General features: G+C 33.9%; 1 protein-coding gene across 2 annotated transcripts; it reads right to left on the reverse strand.

Annotated features, from left to right (window-relative positions):
* Positions 1–6,592: 6,592 nt before the first annotated feature.
* LOC115960712 (RPM1-interacting protein 4-like) lies at positions 6,593–12,968 on the reverse strand. 2 transcript variants are annotated; one of them, XM_031079687.1, is made up of 5 exons: positions 12,655–12,968; positions 9,324–9,418; positions 7,708–8,283; positions 7,047–7,235; positions 6,593–6,935 (listed from the first exon to the last, which is right to left on the reverse strand). In XM_031079687.1, the coding sequence occupies exons 2-5, from the start codon at positions 9,333–9,335 to the stop codon at positions 6,903–6,905; spliced, it is 810 nt and encodes a 269-aa protein (XP_030935547.1). In that variant the 5' UTR covers positions 9,336–9,418; positions 12,655–12,968; the 3' UTR covers positions 6,593–6,902. The 2 variants fall into 2 exon arrangements, with proteins under 2 accessions (XP_030935547.1, XP_030935548.1); XM_031079688.1 differs by lacking the exon at positions 9,324–9,418 and having other exon boundaries at positions 12,655–12,965.
* Between the last annotated feature and the right edge of the window lie 286 nt (positions 12,969–13,254).

The following is a 13,254-nucleotide window of genomic DNA, read 5'->3' on the forward strand; positions in this document are numbered from 1 at the left end:
AACGATCCCCAAACTGGTGTGTTGGGTTCGTACGTTAAAGGCTCAAACAATAAAATTTGTAGAGAGTAGGCTGAAAGGCTAGGCCTTGGTCACCGAACGGTGGTTGATCATGGTTTTCATAGTGGACGCACGGAGTTGAACATAGTGTATTTAATAAGACTTTTTTTCGGCGTGACCTGAATGGCTTCGGTCCTTAAACCTCGTCCGAGGAGCTTCATGGAGCTTCATGTTCTTATTATTCTCCTTTTTTTAGGGCACCATGGTTCGGGAGACCATCTATCCCCCCCCCTTCTTGGTTGCTTCTTCCTCCTATTACTAGTTTTTCCCCTCTCTTATGGGTCCACATGTAGGTTTCGCTTTTTAGGGGTGGTAGGTTTCGCTTTTTAGGGGTGGTAGGTTTCGCTTTTTAGGGGTGGTACTTGTCTTTTTAGCCCATACCCAAAGTAGTTGGGGGTGGTTGTAAAAACTGAAGAGCATGGTGGAGAGTATGGATCTGTCAAGCACAGAGTACTTAATTGCAGTGTTGGCAACCTTTTACTTGGGCCGCTCTTACACTGTGCTCGCTCTTTCTTTTAGGAGCGCTCTAGGATGCCGAGGACAAAATCGTCCTCAGCTATATCCCTAGGCCATTTGGACCTTCAATGTATGTCCTCGGCAATGCCTCTCCTCGGCTCAGGTTTTGGACCCTAATGTGAAGTGGACCGGGGTCATAAATTCTCTGGCCCCACAACACCGTTGGATTACATTATCTTCATATATTCTTCATACTTTTAAAATTTCAAGATGATCAAAGTTTAATATCCATGTCATCAATCAATTGTTTAAATTCAAGTTTTTGTAGTTTAAAATAACACATTTAAGTTAAGTTTATGAATCAAATAGTAAATAACATCAAATTAACATGAAAATTGGCTTGTGAGTCAAATTTGATTATTTTTCTATTAAAAAAAAGGGATAAAGAAGATATTTATTGATTATAGTGTTGAAGATCAATGTGACCGAACAACATTACCTTATATGGGCTCTTTAATAAGACAAATTTTTATTAGCATAATTATAGTAAACCATCTCAGAAAGTTGTGAAAAATAGTCAATAATAAATTTTGAGTCTCTCAACTTATTATAATGTTGTTCACAAGTTAGTTCGTCATACTATTTATGTTTCGGATTTTGCAGTGTGGATGGAGGATGTTCCACTACTTTTATTTCCTGTTGTATTGGCTGACATAGCTGATTTTACTTAATAAAATAAGGTACGTTCTTCCTCAAAAACTTATTATAGTGTATTCTAATCCAATAATTATGGTATCCAAATAGGAAAAAAAAAAAATCCAATAATTATGATTCATGGACTGTCTTTTTATTTTATATTCAAAGTGCATCATTTTGTTGCACTAGTCCTCATTCCTGCTGACGAGTAAACCCCTAATCTCTACCAAAATTATCAATATCGCGCCTTAAGTATACCCAATTATTGTGGGAAAAAAATACTCATTCTACAGATATAATAAACAAATGGTTAGGCTATTGATTTTCTAGTCCTTATTAGTCATAGACACATTTCCAAAAAGAAATAAAGAAATAAAGAAATAAGAAGAAAAGAGAATAAGAAGTCTAGATGTCAAATTATTTTATGCTCATAAAAGTGAAATTTAAAAAAAAAAAAAAAAAAAAGTAGTTTTTCTTGATTTGTGATGTCTTGTCAATAAAACTTGTATAGTGACAATCAAATTTCATCAATTCTGAAAAAATTCATATGCTTCTTGAGGATCTAAAAATTATTTAACAATAAGCAACTCCCCTGCATGGTTACTTAATCAATGATTTAATTATTATGTGGGTTTCAGTTATTTCAACTTAAAAAGTCTCTGATTGTTGAATAAGAGATGTGGAGTTCAAACTCCGCCTATACCAAAAACTGATTGGTGTCTTGGTTTGATAATAAAAAGCTATCATCAGAAGCGAATGTCATAAGTTGAAACTCTCTATAAAAAAAATTTATTTTAGTCATTATAATTGATAATTTATTGCAACATAAAAGGAAAAAAAAAAAAAAAACTGTAATTGATAGTGTTACTTATAATTGTAAAGTCATTTTACTAATGGTGGTGGAGGGGGAACATGCACCTCAACAATCTTTTCAGTGGAGGCAGACAACAATGATAGCACTGAAATCCAAAATTCGTAATTTTTTTTTTTTTTTTTGGTTTGGTCCTAGAAAAACAAGCAATCAGAGTGTTATAGAAAACACGTTTTCAAGGGGCATAAAATCATTTCCTCTTTTTAGCATTTTTATTTATTTATTATAAGGCATAAGGGATTTGTTTTTGTTTTATTAGTAATAATGGATTTTTGTTTTGTTTTGGAATGGGACCATAGAACACAGATATGAGCTAATGAACACTTTAATTTTTAAGTATTTTGGGCTAACCTTAAGGAAAGTTTTGGGGCTGGTTTTCAATTTTGGAGGGAGCAGGTATATACATTTTGTCCAAAAACTTTTAAGTATGATCAATTAGTATATATTCAGCAACAAAAAAAAAAAAAAAAAAAAAAAAAAAAAAAAAAAAAAAAAAATTAGTATATCTTCTTTAAATATTTTTAAATTCCGGGGACATGATCCTCCTTAGCCTAGTCATAGTTTGTCCTTGAGCTTTAAAGTGCGAAGAACAATAAATAAAAACTATAGGGAAGCAGGTGAAGTATTGTTTAGAGAGAAATAATGGATCTTACACTTGCTCAAATGTAAATAAGGAAAGTTGTACTTGTACTAGATAGGGGCGCCTTCAAGATCTCACAAAATATTGCCAACTCCTCTACTAACTAGCAATGCACAAAATATTGCCAACTCCTCTGCTAACTAGCAATGTTGGTGGGGGTAAGCAGTGGTGCAGTCAAAAAATTTTCTTAAGAAGGGTCAAGTTAAATGTATCATTGTATTCAGGTAACTTTAGCTCTCTATATAAGTCCATATGGCTTTGTTTTTTAAAAACAACAAAAAATTTTCGCTAAAAAGATTTACTTATATATTTTTTTATTAACTTATACTTTAAATGCTCCTGAAATTAATGACTTATATATTACAAAAAAGTCAATATTAAAAGGAAAATAAATGAAACAACAATAAATTAAAGAGTATTTATATCACCTAAAATTTATTCAATATTTTAAAATTTTAACGTTGAATAGAGGGGGAAGTGGCATTCTTAGAAAATTGGGGGGGGGGGATTCCTTCTCTCTCTTTATAATTAATTTCGATAAAAAGAAAAAAAAATTGGATCAATTTTATTAATGATTTTATTTCTTGACCATAAATTATTTAAACTTAAGAATTGAAAATTATATTGTTTGTTTAACTTTTTCTTAGTTAATTTACTAAATTCCGTTGTAAGAATAAATTTTTTATAAAATTATAAAGGTGTAGGTTAACAATGTATGTATGTATGTTTGGGTGTTAATATAATTATCTAAGAGAATAGAGAACAATTATGATTTGAAAATCATCTTCATCTTCTTCTTTTTTAATGTAATTTTGGTGAGTATAACATAATGTATATTGTCAAATTGTATGTGCAATTTTATATCAAATTGCTTGGTTTTATTTGTCTTCTTAAATTTAATTTCTCTCTTATCACCAAAGTCATCACTTTATCAATTTTTTTATGGTTCTCAAAGTTGATTTTTGTATTTTGTTCTCAAATATTTTTTTAAAAAATAAATTTTGTGTGTGTTTGAAATTAGATGTCAAATAGTATATGAATAACATAATTTTATCTATATAAGAGAATTTATTGTAACTTCTGGCTTATAGAGTAAGGGAAACCACTATAAAACCCTTATAGATGGATGATTAATCTCTTTGTATTGGACTGTTCTTGTTAGAATTTTATCTCGAGTGTGGCTTATTATCTAGCTGTGTTGTTATCCTCGTATTGTCTGCCTAGGATGTATATAGCTGCTGGTTTCCAGCATGATTTCAATAAAGCTAATTCTTGTTTACAAACCCCCACCCCCCCCCCCCCCCCCCCCCCCCAAAAAAAAAAAAAAAAAAAGCATAGCTTGGAGTTTCACTATGACAGAAACCCCATGAGTCAGGGTCCTAATTTATTGGAAGTGTGGAAGACATTTTTTTTTTTTTTTTTTTGGATCAGGAAGTGTGGAAGACTTAACATAGCTAAAGCACACTTCTTATTTCATAAAATATGACACTGTTACACTAGCCCACATGCATAGATATATAACTGAACAAGCACAAATAGGGCACACAGCCTATTTGAGGCTCATCGTTTATTTAGAATTATAAAACACACCCTCATATTAAACAACTTAGAAACATGCATGGTAGCTCCCAATCCCATTTGGTCAATTAAGGAGATTTGGCTTGGGCCATTTCTTTGAATTCTGTATGAGCTTGAGGGCCTCCAATACCATATTTAGGAGCAGAGGGAGGAGGAGGAAATGCAAAAGTAGGAAAGTTTAGAGGACCTAAGCCAGGAATGCCTTCAAAAGGTTGTAAACCAGGAGGAGTATTGCCTCCAAAACCAGGCAAAGGCAAAGGAAAGAAGGGCCAAATTAAGCCCCAAGGACCCTGAGGCTGCTGATAGACCTGATCGTATGACTTTGGCATGTCTCTTCCTCCTTCAGCTCCAACGGCAATTGCCATGACAAATAGACTGAAAAGCAGCAATGCCTTACTAGTACTCTTCTCCATTATATTCTATCTTTCTAATTTCTTTGTGTTTAATGTGGAGAGAACTGCTTCATGACCACTCTAATTTATAGTGCAGCTTGTGAAAATGAGGGGTTTCTTACTTGTTTTGGGAATGAAATTTAATGGTCTATGCATGGGAGGCTTGGTGCTTTTAGAAAAGAATAATGAGGTGGACCATGGTAATATAGTTGAGAAACTGATCTTGGAACTAGCTTGGAACTAGCTAAGAGGTTGTTGTAAATCAGTAACCTAAGAACTTGAATATGATGAGAAATATGGTGTATATATTTTGCATGGGCCATGATTTCTTCTGCTGTTTTTGTAACAAGTTGCACTATATTCTGATGGCAAATACATGAAAGTAGTAAATTTATTGGTGGCTTCATGACCCCACGGATTTAAATGGGTGAACATGACATTTCCTTTGAGAATGAGATGTTCTGATTGCTTCTACGTAAAAGAGAGATATTTAGCGGAAAAGTTGAACTGCAGAAAGGAATCCACTCTAGCATGTGGACGACCAAAAATCATGATACGTATTGATGGTATTTTGAAACTTTAATGTTGATTTCAAGCATACAATTACTGTGAAATTTAAGACTAGGGAGATGGATTTGTAAAATTACCATGCATGTGTGTCTTGAACTTAATACTATCTAGCCTAGCTAGTTTGTTCATTGAAGTTACCATCCACCTTATACAGTATGTTTGGGCTTCTTGAACATGACTCTAGTTTATAGGCTAGATAAGAGTCGGGCCACCCTCCAAAATATTGGAGTGAGAAAGGTTTATAATTAACTAAGGTTCGATAATAGTCAATCATCCTTCTAAATATTAAAAAAAGAGAGCTTATAATTGAGGCTAAGAGCTGAGCCACTCTTCAAAATATTGGAAAAGCTACCACCTCACTACCACAGTTCAAAAGTATGGCAAGTTCATTCATGTATACACGATCCAACGTTACTAATTTTTAATTATATATATTTAATTATAATGTCATCATAATCTATTGAGATTTATTTTAAAAGAAATACGGTATTCATCCTAATATTAATTTATTAATACAATATTTTATGGTTACAATACAATAATAAAATTTCATTTCTTAAATAATAGGGGTGTAATAGTAATATACATATTTTCCTCTCAACTAAACAATGAAATGTATATTAATTTTCTATCTTATCCCTTCAACCAAACACATACAAAGAAAACACATTTTCCTTCATTTATTTTTTATCGTTCCTTTATTTTCCATCATTCTTACCTTACATACCCTTATATATATCACCCCCTTTTTTAAGAGGGTTCACCCGAAAATCCATTTTGCCACATTTTATCTAGGGATATAAAAGTGGGGTGAAATTAGAGAAAATTATTGGGTAAAATGCACTTGAGCATCTTAACTTGGAGTTGTTGCACTTACCCTCTATACTTTTAACTTAGCCAATTTAGTACTTAAACTTTAGCTCTGCACACCAACTAGCCCAAATAGACGCTTGCGGCCCTTTTGCCGTCCAAAAGGTAACGTCCTCCGGCGAGTTTGTGACACTCGCACGGGACTGGTATTGGAAAAAAAAAAAAAAAATTGTAATTGGCTGGAGAAATGCCAACCTGCAACTAAATAATAAGATAAACCCTATCTACAACAAACCATCCATATGCCAACTAGCTGATGCCATCCCTATAAAATTCCATCAAAATGATAAATTGTGGACACTGGCACGAGAAAATAAGGGTTGCTTTCGGTCTAGTAACATGATAAATAGGTCAAGTTGGAAACACTAGAACTGACACTCTTAGCAAAACTTCAATTTAAAAGCAGGTCATAGGAGATTGGTTTTAAAGTACGTTAACAAGATTTTACAAAAGATCATCAAATTAAGAACAGGTTTAATGATCACTTCAATATATGAGCAATATAATAAAAGAATGTGTATCCGTTTTTTTTCCCCCATCCAAATAAAACAGAAAAACTGAACATAAATAGTACACCTTAAAGAAGCTAAGGGTAAAAAAAAAGAGCAGCAAGACGGCATGCTTTTCCATCAGAAATACATGTTTATTAATACAAGTAGCGCACTTAGCGAATATAATTGCACTGCAAAGAAGAAACTCAGCTTGGAGAGAGCATTTTAAAGGTATTTACAGGTCCACACACCTCATATTTATCCACAAATTCGAAGACAAATCACTTTCTGCGCCGCCATGGAAAGCAGCAACTCTGGAACATTGAGCAAGAAAATAGAAAAGCAAAAGATCAGCTCCGTGAAAACCAAAATGCACAAGAACATACACCATTTACAAAAAGCAGGAGTTGATGAGTGATAACAACCTTAACACTGTCTTTAGCATCTTGCCTCCGCGTGTTGGCATAAGGTGTCTCATTAGGCCCTGGGGCACTTCCTACCCCACTCTGCCTCTCCTCCCGCACTTTGTTAAAAATATGAGTAAAACCATCAGCTGATGCAGGGTTATTCTCATCCCACTCACCAAATTTTGGAACAGCAGCACCTTTTTCAGGCTGCCAGACAAGAACCCAAATAGGAATAAGTTCTAACAAAAGACTGAATATATCTAGGAAAGAGTAAAATAAAATAAAAAGATTGTATGAAACTAAAATTTCCAGTCTCTGTCAGAATAGGAATCATGTACCTGTAGAATTTGAGAAAAGGCCATACATAATTGGTTGTTTCAAAATGCAAATGGTAAAACCATAATGATTCCCGTGTCAAATCAAATGTTTAAGTTTTAAAGAAAGAGTTATCCTCTATATTAAGAAAGAACAGTATAAGATAATTTAAGAGGTAAGCTAAGTTTAAGCATTTTAACTTATTTTCTGAGAAAAATGAAACTAAACTACTCTAGAAACCTACTTCATGATCTATCATTCCTTTCTTTCTTTTCTTTCAGCTAGTCACATAAAAATGCTCAAACACACATTTCAAGTTTATGCTACTTTTGGCTGTAAATAATAGGAGAGGAAGAAAGTTCACTGTTTCATCGCCACGAGTCACTGGTTTCATTCGGGATCTTCCAGGAGTACCATGAGTGCTATCATATGAAGCCTTTCCTTCCCAGGAGGGTGAATTGACCCCACTATCTCTTGCTGAAGCCCTTGCCTGGCGATGGAGTGGTGATCGTTCAACACTGTGCTCAGATCCAGTACTAGGCCTTGAAGCTCTTCTATTGGCTTCACCAGGTCCAACTCCACGCCCTCCATGGCGTTGATAAGCAGACTCGTTGGTAGCTCTGGTCCCCAAATTGTCATTATGGGCTGGAGATTCAGTGAACTGCCTGAGGTCACCATCTTCCCTACTTGTGCCCCGTTCATGCGATGATATTCCTGCTCCCTGTCTTATAGGTTCTGCTGGTTCGGCTCTGCCTCTGGAAGTAGGACCTTGAGTTGATGCTGAATTATAATTAAGTATATCAGGATTCTCTTGAGGGTCATTTGGATTTATCATCTTGCCCCCAGAAGTTCGACCCTTGCGAGCCTTATCAAAAAAGGCTGTGTAAGGAACATTCTCTTCACTTTCCCAATTGCCAAACTTTGGTACATGTGAACGTTGCTGCCACATTGAAAAGAGCTTGTTATATCTACCAGTGCATCATATATAAGCCAATCCCATTATTTTATCTATCTACACATTCCTTTTCGTCAACCATTATCACATTCATTAGGCAGAAAAGGATGATATTGATCTTTGTCCTCCCAATTTTATAAGAGGGGAAAGGGATTGGTAAGTCATTGCAGCCAAGCAAGCAAAAGAAACCAGGAACTGGGACAAGACATAATCTACCAATTCCCCCCCCCCCCCCAACAAAAAAAAGCCCAAAAAAGAAGAAAAGCAAAATAAGTGGGCATGGCCGAAACCATAAATCATGTCGTGACAACGACAAAACACATACAGATGGGTATTTAACTCTGAATCTCTGGGTTATGAAGCACACAAATGGACATGAACAAAAACACACTAAGACATGGAAAAATCCTAAAAACTAGGGACTAAAATGGCCAAGATAAAGGAGCAAATAAATGTCTTTTTTTTTTAATACATATGATATCATGGTATGTGATATGTACACAACTCTATTTTAATCAATTCTTAAGTTACAATTTATGTTTAAATTATTTGATATCCAATACTGAAAATAAAGAAATGATAAATAAAAGATATAAAACAAAATCCAATAAAATCCAATAAAATAAAAGAAAAACCATTATTAAAGTTGGTTAATTAATGTTTAGAGTGTGTTCAGACCATGTTTCAGGTGTGCAGCTCATTTTCAACTATTATCTTCTTCTTTCTTTTTAAATTTGTGTGAAAGAAGCGTCTGACAAGTCTCAAACCCAATAGTTGTTGAAGTGTCAATACACACAAACATAAAAACCTCTCTGAAATGATGCTCCTACCATTTCACTACGACAACATTGGCAAAAACAGTATAACAATGGTTCTACACTTATGAGCAGTATAAGACATTTGATTCATTATAATGTTCTGCTTGTAGAAAAGAGCCATCTTGTTGATCACTTAATATCTATAAAAAAAATCTCAATTACAAAATGAGAACCAGTCCACTTATGTAGCAACAAACACTAGATTACCTCATTCAACATTGAGAAGGGACTGTATTAAATACTACATTTATTCTTTAATGGACAGTGGGTGCACATATGGTAGATTGAAAGATGCATTAGACCTGCAAATTACATTGCTAAAATACTGAGCAAACAAAACCAAATTGCATTATGCCATATAGTTGTAGACAAGTTTTATGCATTTCTAACGTCCTTATGCATGTAAAAAACATATTTAGATGACTTCAACTTACAATGACTGTATCCTAGCCCCTAACAATAAAAATTGTAAAATATAAGATTATTCCACATATCTGTGACATCTTAAATTCAGCAAAAAGGAACAGATACAAAGGAATACAAATTGACCTTCAAACAATGTGCTTAAAGTCTACCTGAAGTCGTGCCATCAACACACCAAGAGAGTATTTACAAATTTTTTAAGTGTCATATTAAAAGAATCTCATACAGACAAAAAAGAACGATCATGAACAAAGAGACATAGTTATCGCTTCTTCCTTACAAAGTTATCCCTCATCACTCTTTATATCACTATGACCTCAACTTCTTGTAGTTATGCATCAAGATCCTTTCAACACACCACGTTTGAGAAGTCATACCAACTCAAATAATTGGATATTTTGACTGCCCATTGAGTTAAACCAGGGCAAAAAGACTAGCTAGATGACTATATGAGAAGTCATACCAACTCGATAACTATTAAGTTGTGTAGAGTAAACAAACTTGACAACAAATTTAATCATCTCTGAGCCAAGAAGAAATACCCCAATCAGACAAATTGTTATTAAATAATTCAAAACTATCAAGCTCGATGTTCTTCAACCTTAATGTTAGACATACTCTTTATTGGCACAGAATTAAACCAGATGGCTCCAATCATTTTATTTCTTTGCATGTGCAAATATCTCATAGAGGATTTTGCAGTCAACCTTGTAACTTTAAACTAAACAGTATCAAAAGAGTAAAACAAATATGCTACTCAAAATTAAATCATAATATAGAAGGAACAACTATATAATGAACAAGGCATTAGATAGCAATATGTTATCCATCATCCATCACATAATTAATAGCCCAAGCAATCAGTATGATGCTTAAAATTGGCTTCAAAAGATTAGATTAACATAGTATGTTTGCAGTCTGTATGAAATACAGAATTACAATATTAAATTTTAAAATTTTAAATCATTAGTATTTTGTGATTTTATTTCTTCTTTTTTAGAGGCTGGACCTTGGAATGCTGGCAAGTGCCCTATACACAAGCAATGTGTCAAAGGTGAGATAAGGAATCAATCTCTCCAACCTATTCTTTTGTGATTTATTTTTTTCTGTGTGGACAACAAGAAGTTAATAACCAACAAATGGTACCTTAATTTTTCATTTAGTTAAAAAGAAACCATTAAATGAGATAAAGAATAATTAAAAACAAATAAAGGGTGGTTCATCCAAAACGGAAAAACAAATCAAGGGTGAGCTGAAAGGGTTCTTGATTACAATAGGAAAGGGTGTCAAGGCCATAGACCTTTGCATCCATTATGGAAGAACAACAGCTTTGCATGAAGAGACTTCCCTAAAAATATAAAGGGTTAGGAGGTTATTCTTGGCTGCATATTTTGTCAAGTCCAAGTCCAGGTTAGGAGGTTATTCTAGATGGAGGCTAGCAGATACAGTAACTTCAGCCACAAAATAGATATCTTGACATTTTGAGGGACACTTTTTCCTCTCCATTGTTTACAGAAATATATGTAAAGCAATTGACTAAGCTTTCTCAAGCTTTACTGATTGGTTACAGATATTCACCAAAATTTGCATTTATAACCCTATATTTCCAATAAAAATCTAAATTGAGTCCTTCGCCTCTAAGGGAGTGAATATAGAATGAGCACAGGGCAAGAATTCCATATTTCGGTTCCATGATACTCAAGTCAGATAGCATTGCTAAGAAATCAATCAATTTTAGTACCAAAAAGGAAGTTCCTAATGAAAAGGGAGTGGGAGTGGTTTGCCACAGTAGCATGGGACAATGACCACAGTTGAGACTGCAGGTTAGTAGAAAACATAGTAGAGTACAGGGTACATAATTTCCTATGACCAACTAATTAGGAAGAAGAAAATTTTTTCTATATTTCACCATAACTCTTAGAAATAAGATCATTCTATAAAAACCTCAAACAAAAACATCCCACATTGTAAACCAAATGCAATGCAATCCCATAATGACTCAACCTGAGCTTCAATTTCCAAGAACGAAACAGTAAAAACTGTTACATGTCAACTTATATTATTAATATAACAAATCCAAATAAATCAATAAGCCTGCTTAACTGCATAGCTGCTTACTTAAACCTACAAAATCAATTAAGCAAGCACATCAAGCAATACAGCAAAACTCAAAACACCCCAACTGCCAGATGTGTTTTTCTGTTTTTAGCTTAATCCACACACATTCATCATTCAAGCAAGAGTACGTACTTCTTTTCTTTTGTTATGAAAGACTAAAAGAATTTGAACTTTTAACCTTTTATTAACATAACTATAGCTTAAATTGAAGAAAGATTTGAGAAAGCAACAGTGATTGATTATTTCCTTGATCCGTATTTTCCAAAATATTTGAAACCAAAAATCCATAAACAAAACAAACCCAGATCAATAGAATCCCCAATTTTGATAATACTACAATAATAACAAAATTATACAAGTCCCAGCGTTGCTAACCAAAACAAAACAGCACAAACACAAAGGAGTCTACCCTTTGAAAATCTAATAAAACAATCACACAAAATCCATTTCCACACAATATCAACAATAAAATAAAAAAAAAAAGCAAAGAACAGAATTACATATGGCCTACTGGGGGGCTAGTTTGACAGAGGATAAGAACAGATGACAAATTTACAATTTTGAAAACTTATCAGACTCTGTAGAAAACACATAAAAGCTCCATTCAACTAAGTAGTCTATGCCTAAGAGAACACAATGCAAAAAGATTCAATTCTCTCATCAATCAAGCAGAAACTAATGCATTCAAAACAAAAACACAATGACCCAAAAAAGCAAAAGGCTAAACTTTACTGCCATTGCTCTATCCACCAAACTTGGAATGGAAAAGGCAAAAATCTTTAAGAATCCAACACCCACCACAAAAAACTCACACAAACCAATCAAAAATCCTTTCTTTTCTTTTTATTTTTTTTTTTCCTTCAAGATGTTCACACAGAACCCTTTAAGGAAAAAGACTCAATCTTCAAATTTCTTTTCTTTCCCTGAGTTCTCTCAAACTAATGCATTCAAAACAAAAATAGAATTACTTTAAAAGGCAAAAGACCAATAAACTTACTGCCATTGCTCTCTATCCACCAAACTTGGAAAGGAAAAGGCACAATTCTTCCAGAAATTCCAGCTCTTGGGCTCAAACCCACCACAAAAAACTCAGACAAACCAATCAAAAAGTAAAAAAAAATTTCCTTCTTGTTCCTTGTTTTGGCTTCTGAAAGTTCACACAGGACCCTTTTAAGGAGAGAAAGAGAGACAGAAAGGCAGAGAGAGAGAGAGAGAGAGTTGTGTTTTGTAGAGAGGTTTATCAACCATTGACCGGCGCCACCGGTCATGTTTGACCATTCTCTTCTTATGGCTGTTTATTGATTTTCACTCTCTCTCTCTGTTAAAAGTCTCTCTTTCTTCTCAGTTTCAAACGTCTCTCTCAGACTCTCCGTCCACCTCATCCCTCCGTACCTATTATTTTTTAATATAATAAAAATATTTGAGTCATATTTATCGGTGAAAACACAAGACTATAGGACTAATGAAAAGGTGAGGAATGAGCCAATTGAACTCATTTTTTAAACTAGAACCAATGAGTAACCAACAATCCTTATAGGTTAATAGTAATCGGTTGAAACTTCAAAAATCAAAAGATAAAGGGAATAAAAGTGTTCAT

This window comes from Quercus lobata, chromosome 9 (genome assembly GCF_001633185.2).
Source record: "Quercus lobata isolate SW786 chromosome 9, ValleyOak3.0 Primary Assembly, whole genome shotgun sequence".
Taxonomy (NCBI): Eukaryota; Viridiplantae; Streptophyta; class Magnoliopsida; order Fagales; family Fagaceae; genus Quercus; species Quercus lobata.